A 14,734-nucleotide genomic window follows, 5' to 3' on the forward strand; every position below is an offset into this window, starting at 1 on the left:
TTCTTCCTACATATTAAAACTTCTTCCTACATATTAAAATTATCTTGCAGACCTTAACTTAATTGTATTTTCTTCTTCTCTAACAGTTGTTCACTATTTTGTTGACAATATTTCCCTTGTTTGATTTATTTAAAACAAAACATTTTGACATTTCGGTTTGTGCCTGTGTCAAGCAATGTATGAAAAAAAAATACCCCCCACCCCAAAAAAAACAAAAACACTGTACCGTGTCACTCATGGATAAGAATCTGACCATTTACCAACAAAACTTTGCTTGTATTAAATAGCTAAATAAAGTATGAATTGTCAGTAAAAGCCCAATCACAAAAGGCTTGTGCTTTGTAAGATGCAAATATACCAATTTTGCATTCCCAACCATGCTTTGTCAGAAATTTGACAATGCTGTCGAAGATCAATTTGGCAGATTTGGAAGTGGTTCTAAAATGCTTGAGGAACACTGTTTAGGTCCTCATGTGACAATCCAACATAGTATATATCTCTATGAAGGCCTTGTTCTTCCTTTGAAGTTCCGTTGTGACTATCTATATGTGCTTTTGGATCCAGATCAGTCTGGAACATTTAGATCCAGGATTTAGATCGGAGGTATAATTTTTTTAGTTTAAGATGTTGTGTGAGTGTCTATATAAAGATTTGACCTGGTTCCAAAAGTATCGCGTAGGAAGTCCTAAGTGGCCCTAATCAACTGTTCAGTTCCAGAAGTGGGTAAGTGCAATAGCTGCTATGTGTAGATGAGTATAATATACTGTGTGTAATTTGCCAAATGTTCACAGGGCAGCTATTGCACTTAATCCACCTCTTGCACTGAGCAGTCGATATATGTTAGGCTCCAATATTGATGTACAAATAACAGCATGATTTGTTATTTCCAAAAAATGCTAGTTGTAAGTAACATTTGTCGTTGTTGTCGTCGTCAAGAAATGTGAAAGAAATAATCTTGTTGCTATATATATATCCGCTATCTATCACTCGTCATCAGTGGTTTATTTCCCAACATGGCCTGAGGAGTTATCTGTCAGTAGTGAAACTACACGGTGACTATGTACCGCCGGTCTTGTTTGGCCAACTCTGGGATACTGTCAGAGATGCGGTAAAAACAAATTATTTCAAAACCATCTTTTCAAGGTTCTATAAGGACAGGTTTTAGTTGGTGCTATGATCATTTTATAAACCACATTAAAAAGAAAAGAATAAAAGAATGCTTGTAATATCGCAATTTTACCTTTCTGAGACAATTTTAATAATAACAATGTGTGATCATGGCTGCTTCTAAAAGCTGTTTAACATTTTGTCAGTTTTTTTTTACTTCAAGCACCCAGGGAAATTCCCTTTTCATAATTAATCAAATTGGAATCAAACCCCTGTGTTTGTGCAGGGTTGCTTGTTATATGACTAACTCTTGTCTCAGTCCATGCTTTCACTATTCTGACAAGTTATTTTATTTTACTCCTAAGTTGCACTATGGTGTTGCGTCTCTAGCTCTGAATTCTATTTTTAAACATTGGATGATATTATGATGCATGAGAAATTGATATGATAGTTTAGTTTGAAAAGGATTTCTTGAAAATGGGTCGCATGTTTTTATTCTTGGCCAATATCTGGGCTATTTCATGAGTAGTACTACTAGAGTACATTTAGACACCATGGAGATTTTTGAGTTTTTTTATGAAATGCAGTGAAGCACAATGTTCCCGCGGCACAAGTGTGAGGCGTATCATTTAATATCATAATAATACATTCAAAATGCCAAAAATTGGCAGCACTGGTGTTGGGCTCTGTGATTTTTCTCTGCAAAATACATGTGGAAACCCTACCAAAATATTGTTGTGAATACAATAAACTGGCTTGAGATGCTTTTTGGTTTAGAATTGATCTCTAATTGATTGTTAAAGTATTTTATGTTGAAATGCTGACAAAGGTTTGGCTTACAGAGCTGCATTATAGTGTGACTGTATACTTGTACAGGATTGCCAAGAATTGTCAGCGGGATGCAGGAAATGTCACATATCAACAAGCATTTATTCAGAAACTTTTTTTTTTCAATTACTAGTTTTGCAAGGTCAAGATGTCTATCGTTGCAGCAGCAGTCATTTTCACCTATTAAAATTTATAGCACATTGATATTACATGGCTAAGCAGATGGATATCTTAGCAACAATATGGCGAGCACATGACTATTACATTCTAAAATCATGTGATGGCTAGATTGACCATGTGACAGTCACATGCTTTATATCGCAAAAGTGACAGCAATATTTGACGGAATATATTGCGAACTGATATAAATTCTTTCCACAATACGTTTGTGGTGTGCGGATTGCTATACATGCATTTGGTGGCTATGGTAGCACATGACTGTCTTGTGTCAGTGACAGTCAATTTCATAGCACATGACTGTCACATAAACTTCACACAGCCATCACATGACCATTAATCACAAAATTTGTATGAATGTTGTGAATCTGTTAGCAGTCATCACATTTCGATGTGCATGTTGCTGCCACATATTATTTGTGTACCATTCATTGATATATGTTAATTTCTTTTGCCCTTCCATTATGATTATGATTATTTTTCTATTTGTATGATACAACTACAACCACCACATCTCATCATCATGCTCATCTTGACCAGGTCTCATCCCCTTTGGATGAGTATGTTCTGGTACGTACACCTTATTCAACTGTTGTTCATTTTGTTTTTTAAGTTCGAGAATTAGGGTTTTGCATTGGCTATGATTATCTTTCCATTAATTTTGGATGAGAAATAAATATTGTTCTTAGAAAAATCATTGGTTTATAAAAATACAAAAATAGACCAAGAAATTTACAAATATTTCCATCTTGATTTATCAGAGTCCACACCACTAATACATTTTCCTATATATTACTGTGTAAATTGCATAGCAACAATTCAAATGCAATTTTCTAAGCTACAATGAATAAAGCAACTGGTTGCGATCAAATTTAGGAAGATCTAGGTGGTCACAAAAGATGAAAAAGTGTGAATGACATTTCAGATACAACCAGTCAAATGGGATCAATGTTTTGTAGGCACCCAGAGTTGAATCAACATTTCTATATTATTGAGCATGATTGTATCGCTGCCTCAAAATTTCCCAAAAATGACAGAAAGAAGATGATTTTAACTCAAATAGTCACAGAATAGACCCTTACTTGATTGGATAACAAATTTGCACCAAAAACACTCATTTTCATGTAATATAATTTTTCTCAATTTGACCAGGACAACTGGTGCCAATTATAACAGGCCTAGATTCTCTTGTGTTTTCTGCTACTTTATATGGTGATGTGGATTCATCAAGAATTTATGGAATGTCAAAATTTCACATCCAATTTGAATGGTTATATTATTATCATCCAATGTTGGTGGAAAACTTACCCTAATTCTTAAACAGACAATACTGAAATGAGTGGGAGAGAGGGAGCAAAATGGGACAGAAAATCAGATTCAGAGATACATGAATGATTGAACAGAGAGATGGACAGATTGATGTGTGTGTGAGAGAGGGAGCGAGAGGAAAAAGAAAACAGGATGTAAAGAAAACAATAATATGTGTGAATCATTTGGACAAATATTCAATATCTTTACTTTCACATTCAATCATTTTGGTATAGTCTGTGGATTATGATTTTGAATCATTGAACATCGATTTACCTCTATTTTACATTTTGGTCCCCAGGTATGATTTCAAATGTTATTTTGGTTTATCACTTGATCATGCACTGTAATGGCATTAAATGTCTGCACAAATGCATGCCAAAACATCAATATGTAGTGTGCACATTTTATTGCTAAATATTTTTAATGGTGTTAAGGGATCTGGAATGAGCGTTTTGACAGTATTTTTTGTGGGACATGAGAGCACATCAGACATGTCGAATTGCATTCTGAATCGAAGAATGTCTTTCTGATATCAAATAATTTTCATTTTTGAAATTCATGATATAATACAAATTTTATGACAAATTATTAAAATTTGATATTTTTCACATTTTTGATTTATAACAGTCCTCAAAGTAAATTTTATAAATCTAATGACATATTCTTAAAGTGTATGTAGCTGGGAGGAAAAGCCGACGATCAATTGAAAATTTTTACCTTTCATATTGAAGATATGGATTTTTTCCCCCAAAAGACCTAATTTTTTTGGGTGTTTTGGGAAAAAAAATCCATATCTTCAATACGAAAGGTCAAAATTTTCGATTGATCGTCCGGCTTTTCATCCCACCTACATACACTTTAAGTATAAATCATCAGATTTATAAAGTTTACTTGAGTACTGTTAAATATCAAAAATATCAATTTTAATCATTTGCCATAAAATGTGTATTACATTGCTAATTTCAAAAATCAAAATTATTTGATATCAGAAGGACATTCTTGTTATGCAGAATGCAATTCGATATGTCTGATGTGTTCTAATGTCCCACAATAAATACTGTCCAAACGTTCATACCCCACCCCTTAAATGAATGAAAGGTCATTAATTTAAATTATGTAAATGACGATTGTATGAATAGAAAAAGAAAATAGTTATGTATGATGAGCCATGTAAGCCAACTAATCATACAGGTGGTCAACATAATTCATGAAATCTTACCCAACAAGAATCAGGCACGAGAATTTTCAGGCTTCTAGTTTTGTTGTTCAAATTTATGCATTGTTATTATTTTCTTTAGCCTGTTTTGGGGCTTTTAAGGCCGAATTCACATGCTTTTTCAGGCAGTTTTCAAAAAAGCCATTCTCGTGCCTGAAGAATAGATAGGCAATGATATCAGCCTCATGTGCATATGTTTGGTCACAAGTTTGATAAAAAGGATGCCAAGCATTACACATATTCTACTTCCAAATATTTGTCTATACTTTTGCAGTTGCTCATATTTGCATAGAAAAATGACTAGCTACAAAGCAAAACAATTACATGCAGGAAAGTTGTACATGTATTAGCTACAATTTTATTGTTTTTTTACCTGTTCAATATAATGGCAAGATTCCGACCCATTATAACTTACCTAACAAGTGATCAGGCATGGGAGCCACATTTTCCGGCAGTGTAGTTAATTATCATAGTAAGTGAAATATGTAATTGAGGTGTAGTGAGTGCAGGTATGACTTTGTTGCACTCCTCTGCTAAAATGCCTAAGTGACATTACATTTAATATAGTGATGCAAATCTGGTCATTAGTTTTGAGACTTTGAGAACTCCAAGTAGTTTGGCAAATCTACTTCACTTTTCATGTTTTATATGATGAGATGAATATAATTGGTTTATTTTGAACAGCTGAGTGAGGAGAACAGTGAGGTGTCATCTCCATCAGAGGATATAAGTAGGGTAAGGAAGATGGATTATTACATATTTTTAACTTAAGTAAGGGGAAATTATGTAGTAACCCATGGGCTATATATAGCTGGAACTCACTTTGTTTGACTTACAATTGGCAAAGACTCATAACATTGTGGATTGAGAAAGAATCATCAGAATGGCATGCATGAAGTTAGGTGGAACATATACACTAGTTGTACTTTGCATATTTTATGCGAGCATAAGTCGGGACTTGATTGAACTAAAAGTCGAACAAAGTATAGTCAAATCTGTTTTGGTGAAGAGTATGTTCTTGATTGTGAAGTGTACAAAAAAATGTTTCTCTATCTGGAAAATGGAATGTAAACATTCTAGGAAAAGTACCCAGGGGTACTCAAATAATTTGTTGGTAGGTGAGTGCTGCCCAGGTTTTGCGGGCCACGGAATTGGTGTTTGGGGACATATAATTGGGTCTCCAGAACTAAAAATGGGGATTTGTTCAGTGCTCTTTTAGCAAAAACTTCTCAGAATTAAGTACTTGGAGCTCAAATTCAAAGCTAATTTTATTTATTTGGAGGAAAATTTAGCCAAAAGGTTGTCGGAATTTAAAAGTTATGGTCTCCGGAATGACAAAAGATATTTACGGGGGCAGGGAGGGAGTCTCGGAATGGAAAAAGAGCTTGATGAAAATGGGGTCTTGAGGGTGAAACTTGCCTATAGTGAAGGTATACCCCTTCCTCCTGAGGGGGGGGGCAGGGAGGGAGTCTCCGGAATGGAAAAAGAGCTTGATGAAAATGGGGGTCTTGAGGGTGAAACTTGCCTATAGTGAAGGTATACCCCTTCCTCCTGAGGGAAAAGTAAGATGTTCTGGAAAGGTTTTTTTAAGGAAGACTGTTTTGAGTTACCACTGTGAAGTTTGTTTTTGCATCAGAATTCCAACTTACTTATTATGAATAAAGTAGTTTCAAGTTAAATCTATAGTGTGTCTCGCCTCATGTTGAGAGTAACGCCATGTTTGCAATGACTGATTCGAATTAGTGCGTTTACATGGTTGCATGGCCAGCGTACGGTCAAATCGCCCTTCTACACATGTATACTCCCCACAGGATTAGGTTAGTGCGCACGTACAGCTAAATACAACATGGCGTTACTCTCAACTTGAGACTGGACAGACTATAGTTGCGTATGTTCTGAATGCTCTAGAGTTAAATTTGGCATGTTTCAGCCTACATTATAGCACTCATTAGCACTGTACATTGCAAGTATGTCTCTCTTCACATGTATTATTTCATTGAAGTAACACTTTGAAATGTGTTAAAAACAACTCAAAAATGAAAGATGCAACCCAAATTCCAATTCTAAACATTAGGCGGAGGCGCCCTATTTAATGTTAGCTTTGGACATTTAGTTATTTTATTGATTTTTCACCTGGGCAAGCTGGGGGAAAATAAATAAAATAATTAAATATCCAAAGCTAACGTTAAATAGGGCACCTCCGCCTAATGACTTCACAGTACAATCTCAACTAAAAGGCATGTCATTGTATTTTACACAACACATGTGAGGTCAAATATACCTGCATGGTTACAATAATTAGAATTATGATGCTTATATCTTCAAGTTGTCACTAATTTAGTTTGAACATTTTGTCCACAGTTCATTCCTGGGATTGATATACCAGCATTAGGAGTGAAGACACCAGAGAGAAACTCTAATCAAGCTGGTAAGTAAACACACTTTCATTGTATTTTTTCACAGTGGTGAATACCGGATTACTTAAAACTGTCGGTATATATTCTGTGAAGGCCCATATGCGAACTGCATGATGTCAAAAATGGCTTTGCGCTTAGGAAAAACAATATACTGTTGTCCTCATTGGTCATAGTAATGTGTGATTAGTCAATATGACAAACCCCAACAATATCAACTGGAAATAGTTGGGGTATTTAAATCATTCATTAGAGGGAAAGGGTAGTGTTGGATAATTAGATATAAAGCAGAAAGATTACAATCTACACCCAAAGTGATTTTGTTTGATAGTGCTGGCAATAGGAACTTTGAAGTGCAGCAGATAAATTATTGATAAGAAGCAATCCCTCAGAGAGCATCGTCCACACAGTGAATCGGCTTTCACCAACTTCTATTATATGTGTCATGCATATGGTTATGTCATTGTGGCATAATAGTCCTGGGAGTCAGTTACAATAAAATCAATTGCTGGTACCCAGCTATGTGGCACGTAATATTGCCTTATGAACTGCACAGTTGCTGATCCTTGATACAAATGGTATAGTAAATGTCTAAAAAACTACCTCTGTCAAATTTGATCTCCTTGACATAACGAGGATCTGAAATTGTATTTAAGAATGACTGTCCTGTATCTTTAAATGAGTTCCAAACAGACAAAAGTCACAGAGGTCGCATGTTCAAATCCTGGTTGAGGAATTATTTTTATTGGCCAACTTGATTGAACAATTTTCAATCAAAACCTCTGTTATGGTTGTTTTGTGTACTTCAGGAAGTTATTGAGGTCATTTCTGTTCTAAAATTTAATACTGGTGAATGTAATTATATGGAAGTGTGTCTTAAATTTCATCCTTGTTTGCAGGTAATTTAAGCAATCATCCAGCCAGGAAGTATGTGATGGATTTCTTACGTGTGATTGTTGTAGACAGTCTTTCTTTGCCTGTACCAAGTAAAAATCCACCTGTTATGGATATGCTACTGGAGGTAAGGGAGAGCCATATGGGCAAATATGTTGAAACTGTGTAATATTTGGAAGTAATTTAAATTAAACTTCAATACTACTTATTTTGCTTACCGGGAGCCCTTTCGAGGACCTTGCTCATCGTCAGCCGATGTTGTTAACTCTGATGTTTGCCATGGAAACAGCTAGATACCAAACTGATCAGGTGACATCACACTCCATGACATCACCGAAGTCAGAAAATTCCTGCCCCTGAGTTTGATCAGGTTGTCCCACACAGGATCTAGTTTCAATTCTGTGTGGGAAAACCTGATCAAACCCTGAGAAAACTATATGGCATTCATACATAGACAGACAGTAGTGGTACAGAACTTTTAGAAGCATTTAATGTAATATTATTTGAACCATTTTCTTTAAAAAAATGTTCTGAATTATCATTATCAAATTGAGCATATCCATCTTATTTGTAAAATTGTGGCAAACAAGGTAAGATTTTCATTCCATAAAAATGTAAATGTCCCTTAATTTGAATTTTCACTCCATGTTCCTGTAGGCATCACCAGAACGAGCTACTCCAGCCCAGTTAAGTGAATTCCAGACCGACATACTAGTGAGTTTGATGGATCGACTGCTAGCTGGTGACGTCCTTTTAGATCGTGAGAGTGCCATGCCTATTGCTGCAGGCGGTAGCTTTAACAATCTGGTACACAATGTGTTCTATCTGACTTCTAGGGTTGTAGACAAGCTATGGCAAGGTAAGGAATCAAAAGAAGTATCATTGATACAGGGTTCCTGCGGTCCTTGAAAGTCCTTGAATTTGAAAACACCTTTTCAAGGCCTTAAAAATCCTGGAAATTTGCACAAGGTCCTTGAAAGTCCTTGAAAATTGGAATTTTACCTTAAGTATAATTTTGACAAAATTTGGGGAAATTGGAATTTTACCTTAAGTATAATTTTGACAAAATTTGGGGAATGGAGAGGAGCTGTCACTTTCGTTAATATGTGCTGCATGGATAGCTGCATCATAATTTTTGTGTTGTGGTAAGTCCTTGAAAATCATGCTTTTGGACCTTGAAAGTCCTTGAAAAGTCCTTGAATTTTGAAGGCTTCAAGGTGCGGGAACCCTGTATAAAATGATTTGAAATTTCAAGTTAGCGTGGATGTGTCTCGGAATATGTTGCTGACTAAACCAGTGAGAATGAGATGTGAAATCAAAATTGTAGCTGGTTTGAATAAAATTGAAAATGCCACTCCACAATTGGTGAAGGTAAATTCCTACAGAGTGTGATGAATCCTTTTCCAAGAATTGATAAAAGAAATTGAGAACAACAACAAAACCTAAAGCAATTTTATAACCTGAAGTAATTTTATAAAAGCATGAGTTTGTGTTACCAAAGAGTAACCCTGAGTCAAATTATTTAAGCTATATGGTATGATCATTGAAAAAGCGATTCTTTTTCTCTTATTTCGCTGGCATGATGAATTTATTATTTGATTGTATTTGCAGGCAACTATAGATTTCATAACTAAACATGTTTGTTACCTTGCAGGAACATTTAATCACAAGTCCAAAGAAGTGTTTGATTTTGTGGCTCAACTCATTGCACAAGCCAAGAAAAGATGTAAGTTTCTTGTGGATAACACACTCAGATTGTTCTTTATCATATTACTGAGATTACTGCATACTGTATAATTTGAAAATCTGATCTTTGCAGAAGTTTCATAAAAAGTTTCTTCTAGTTTGTAACAACAGAGGTTAGCATATTGCATTATATGATAGTACTACATATGTCAAGATGTCGTTGGTTTTTGCCAAGTGTTTGTTGCTCAGACAAGAAAATATACAGACCAATCGGCAGCAGGTAAAGTCCCAGTATCACCCGTTATTGAGGGCCAATCGTTCCATGAAGAGCGAGAGATGAACTGCTATGCACGTACCTCATATGTTAAGGTCTTTCACCTGAATGCGAGACACACAAATGCTCTATCGCATAAACGTGAAGGCACATATGTTATGATCTGCCCGCATGAATATGCAAAAATTATCAGCATTTGCCTGTTGGAGAATGATCATTTGTTGCCACCTTTAAAAGAGATTATAATTATAAAGTTTCTGTTTTGTTTTCTTTCAGCTCATGGCATTCCTTGGGAAACTATTTACCATTGTCTGAATAGGACTGTCTTATTCCAGCTATCAAGGCCTCATTCTACAGTTACAGGTATGTAGTCTTATTCCATGTTTGGTGTACCATTTAGCGTATGGGGTAAAATGGGCTTCATTGACACATATTTGACAGTCTTGACAAGATTTTTAGAGCCATCAGTGCTTGGGACAGGAAGGAGTACAGACAGATTCAATACAACAATCTACAATCATAGATGAAACAGACTACTGATTTTCAATTGTGTTAATTCTTTTTTTTTTTTGCAGACCAAATGGCACTGTTAGAGTCACTACGTCACATGACAGAGAATCGCAACCTGCTTTTTGGGCCCAGTAACTGTGAGCAAGAATTCATCGCCTGCCTCTGTCACCTGCTGTTCTGTCTAACTGATGAGATCAGGTAATTAAGTAAACAAATAAGCCTGTATAAGTGACCAGAATTATGCATGAAAAATCAAACATTTGTTTTATCAAGTTTTAACTTTCCTAAAATAGACTTTATGCAAAAAAAGCAAATGAATTGAGGAAAATTCATTTTATTTTCAATATAGTTATCCAAATTTCATTTCAATCTTGAGTAGCCTGAATAGGCAATCACTTTGGTATGGAATCATCAACTGTAGTATTTACTTACAAAATTTAACCCGTAGTGGGTACCTTTCATCTAACCATGGTAATTGTCACTTTTTTCCCTCCTATGGGGGAGGCTGGAGAATGCCAAATTTGTGGCCAGCTTCCTGATGACCCCATTTTTTTCAGGCAAGCTAAATGTTTAATGTTTATACGTCAAGTGATTAAAAGCCTTAGGGTCTGTTGTTCATACTTCACTGCATCTACGATTTGTTGCCGAAATATAGATCATTTTCAGCCGCATTTCAACGCAACGCACTGCAAATCCAGTTCAAATAAATTTAACTTTAGCGCGCTATTGCAATGCAGTATTTTGTGAAGAGACTGCAATTCGGGCAACACACCTCACTTCTACACAGCTGCAGTGAAGCCTGAACGAACCATAAAGTAAACTTATACATTCTTACCTTGTCACACAGTACTGGTACCTCCTGTTTACACTGTCAATCATCGGATCTGAATCGTACCACCACCTGGCATGTAGACCCATTAAACCCAGACAGACCAGCGGAGTCTATAGATCATCATGAGCATGATGGCTCACATACACATAGCCAAGAAGGTAGTTTGCTGGTGCGTAATGCAGCGAGGAGAGTCTGGGATGTACTAATTTCCAGTAGGAAGCAGGTAGGTGTACAAGAAAGGGAGGCAAGTTTCTGAGAGATTCGGATTTGGTTATCTTTTAGGGTTAGAATTGGTTCTAAAGTTGCTTAGATGATACATGATAGCGCACACAGCCAAGAGATTTGTTATTAATTGATTCTCTTGGTCGGGCTGACGTCAAACCAGGGAAAATGCCTTGTAAAACCATTGTGCATATGTTTAGTTCCCCGTCTTTGATCTGGTTGCTATGCGTACGCTCGTGCAAAGGGGACAATGTTCCCGGATGTCTGAGCGACCGGATACTGATTAGTGGTTTGCATAAATTATCTGACATTAAGTTTATGTGTTATTATTAATTATGATTTCATGTCTTCTATTTTTTGCAGTTCATTGAAGACATCTTCAAGGTGACACTACCAAACTCGTAAGTATGATTATACATTAACTTGCATCAGAAACTTAGTGAAAGTAATAAGATAATCAAATGCACGATTAGCAATGGAAATATGTCCGATTCTGGGAGCCACACTACTTTTTATCAACTGAAAAATCATTTTATTCTTGAGAAATTTCCTACTTCTTTCCATTGGTAGTGGGCTATTCCAGTTGAAATGCATACACCCCCTATGGAAGACATGAGCTATTATTGTCTGCCCAGTAAAAAGTTACTATGCCTGATAAGATTTTGTGGACATTTATCACCATGTTATTTGCATCCCTGCCAAAGTCATGTGATGATAGCATATCATATGTTGCAGTGAAATATAGCTAATATATAATTTGTGTGGTCTCCTATAGAGCTGCTGGAACCAAGAATGTTAGTGTGGACCTGAAAATTGCAAGGTATGTAGTTGAACTGTTAACTATGCCTGTATTGTAGTTACTTATCTGGCTTAGTCTGATCCATATTTACCATACTGACATAAGTATAGTCCGCTATTTTTAGGAGAAATGTTTTCAAAATTTGGGGGGTTTCAACCTTTCTTGGATTTTTATATTTTTTAAGTGATATAGTTTTTCGGTTTTGGAGTGTCCCTGGACCTAGAGCTTGAAAATAAAGAAGCCAAGTTGAGTGGAATCTGTCACTTTATCAAGTATTACAGCAAAATTAAATGTTGCAATTATAACTTCTCTGATCTGTGAGAGCTTCCTGCAGTAAGTGGTTACTTTATAATAATAAAGTAACCACTTACTGCAGAGATTCCTGCTTCGTGGACACAATGTCTGAGGATGTCCTTTTGAGCTTGCTGCACAAGGGTTGATGTGTATGCAGGTGCTCAGGATAATTTCAGCTGATGGAGTTCATGTCAGCACTGGAATATGCTCGGAGGGAAGCGAGACGGTAAGTCCAGAGACCTCAGAGAATTGTTTGATGCCTACCCAAGACAAGGAGATATGCAGCTCAAGAAATGCTTTCCTAACACCTTCAAAGAGGCATTATAATGGAGTGCTCATCTGTATTAGGGTGAAATAAGGCTCCGAAGGTGACTGCGCTGATGCTCTACCAATGAATTACTTCTCTGGATGGCACAGTTGTACCAAACACTAAGAGAGCATGAGTAAAAACAAAAATATGTATGTCAGAGATTATCAGAGATGGAATATGCAATACTCTAATTGCCAACTTTATTGTTTCATATATTTAGAGCTACAATGGCAGAAACAGCTGCAAAGTTTTGGACTCAATTCATCGCTGGTGAGAAAAACAACTCTGCAAAAGAACAAGACAAAAATGCAAAATCGGTAAGTGTGGCATTATGGCATTCAGTTGATATCACAAGAATATGTAATATATAAAAAAAAAATAATAATAATATGTAATATATAATCCAACCAGCCTTTTGATTTAAGAAATTAGAAATGGAAGCTAAAATTGGAATGTTTGCAGGAGATTATCATCCATGTGATCATTATTATTATTATTGGTATTTTATTTTATCACATATCGTGGCCAAACGGCCAAATTACATGTAAAATTACAATTTGAACATACATATAAACATTAAAAATATTAAACACTTTAAGAACTTTTAAAAGACATCAAAAATTGCATCAATAGGGAATAAGTTTTAGATCAGAGAAGCACCATATTGCACACAAATATTAATTTAACCAAAACACTATTGCACTTTGAAAAACTTCAAAAATATTCAAAACATGTCAAACATATTATAACAATTGCACCAGACTATAAAAAGCAATCATGGCAATGAAGAACAATCCCACGAGGAGATTACTGATTTAAAAGATTAACAAAATATGGGATCATATACATGGATTAGCAAGATATTTACGGTGATTTTGAATCTGCAAGTCTAAATACAAGTCTGAAGTCTATAGATTTAATGGGTGTTAATAGAGACTTAAGGATGCACACAGGATCACTGAAGTGTTACATGGCCAAAATTGATTTTTCATCATTAATGTCATCTTCAAACCGTATTTTATCTTGTCATTAATAGATTTTAAAGAAATCTTAAAATTTGAACCATAAGAAAAGCTATTTTAAAGACCCTTTTCATTAAAAATTCGTCAAAATGCAAAAGCAAATAAATCATTGTTTTCCCGCAATATATAGCGTTCTCAAACGCGTGTACTGCGCGCGTGCAAGCTAGCAAAGACACGCACACATGATAAACTGGATGGGCGAGGTGATTGCTGATTGAGGCGCTGGAGTCGCCAATCGCGATAACTACCGTATTTTATCGTATTGATCTCTTCCAAGGTAGGTAAAGCTTGCACCATTGCATTGCGAAACTGCGGGCCGACAGACCACCACCGTCCCCATCCTAGAATCAGTAGGCCTACTCGATAAATTTCGACCAAAAAAAGTGCTGATATAGTGGTATAAATTATAGGTTTTTTATATGAACATAATTTAGTGAATTTTTGTTTGTTTTATTTTGTTTTTCAAGTTTCATTCTGAACTTGAAAAGATGAAATTTATCTTTAAGAAGTAGTTACCCGTAAGAAGCCCTGTAATGATGACGCAATCTGGTAGATACGATAAATAACGTAGGCCCTAAATATTTTGCTAGTAGGCTAGACTTAGCCCGTACATCATTAGGCTTATTGTTTTATGTTTAAAAATTTGTTTTATTTCATTCATTCATTCATTCATTCATTCATTCATTCATTCATCATTCATTTCATTGTTATTATTTGATTTACCAAGTTGGTGTAGTTGGACAAGAATATAGGCCTATTATATTAGCTTATATTTATGCAGTCCCAGCCTTGGTTCGGGGGCCTCAGCGGTCGTTCAGTCTCGTCTTAATTTTGAAGA

The 14,734-nt window shown here is 35.7% G+C and overlaps 1 protein-coding gene across 1 annotated transcript in view; it reads left to right on the top strand.

Annotated features, from left to right (window-relative positions):
* The window catches only part of LOC140170718 (WD repeat and FYVE domain-containing protein 3-like), a 167,808-nt gene that overhangs the window by 117,468 nt on the left and 35,606 nt on the right, over nt 1–14,734 (top strand). The window contains exons 35-47 of the mRNA XM_072193953.1: nt 937–1,108; nt 2,653–2,682; nt 5,324–5,374; nt 7,001–7,067; nt 7,953–8,074; nt 8,605–8,806; nt 9,602–9,673; nt 10,184–10,270; nt 10,483–10,615; nt 11,265–11,472; nt 11,835–11,872; nt 12,247–12,291; nt 13,095–13,191. Of these exons, the coding sequence (XP_072050054.1) occupies nt 937–1,108; nt 2,653–2,682; nt 5,324–5,374; nt 7,001–7,067; nt 7,953–8,074; nt 8,605–8,806; nt 9,602–9,673; nt 10,184–10,270; nt 10,483–10,615; nt 11,265–11,472; nt 11,835–11,872; nt 12,247–12,291; nt 13,095–13,191 (1,324 nt within the window). The remainder of the gene's footprint in view (nt 1–936; nt 1,109–2,652; nt 2,683–5,323; nt 5,375–7,000; nt 7,068–7,952; nt 8,075–8,604; nt 8,807–9,601; nt 9,674–10,183; nt 10,271–10,482; nt 10,616–11,264; nt 11,473–11,834; nt 11,873–12,246; nt 12,292–13,094; nt 13,192–14,734) is intronic.

The sequence above is a fragment of the Amphiura filiformis genome, chromosome 15, assembly GCF_039555335.1.
Source record: "Amphiura filiformis chromosome 15, Afil_fr2py, whole genome shotgun sequence".
Taxonomy (NCBI): Eukaryota; Metazoa; Echinodermata; class Ophiuroidea; order Amphilepidida; family Amphiuridae; genus Amphiura; species Amphiura filiformis.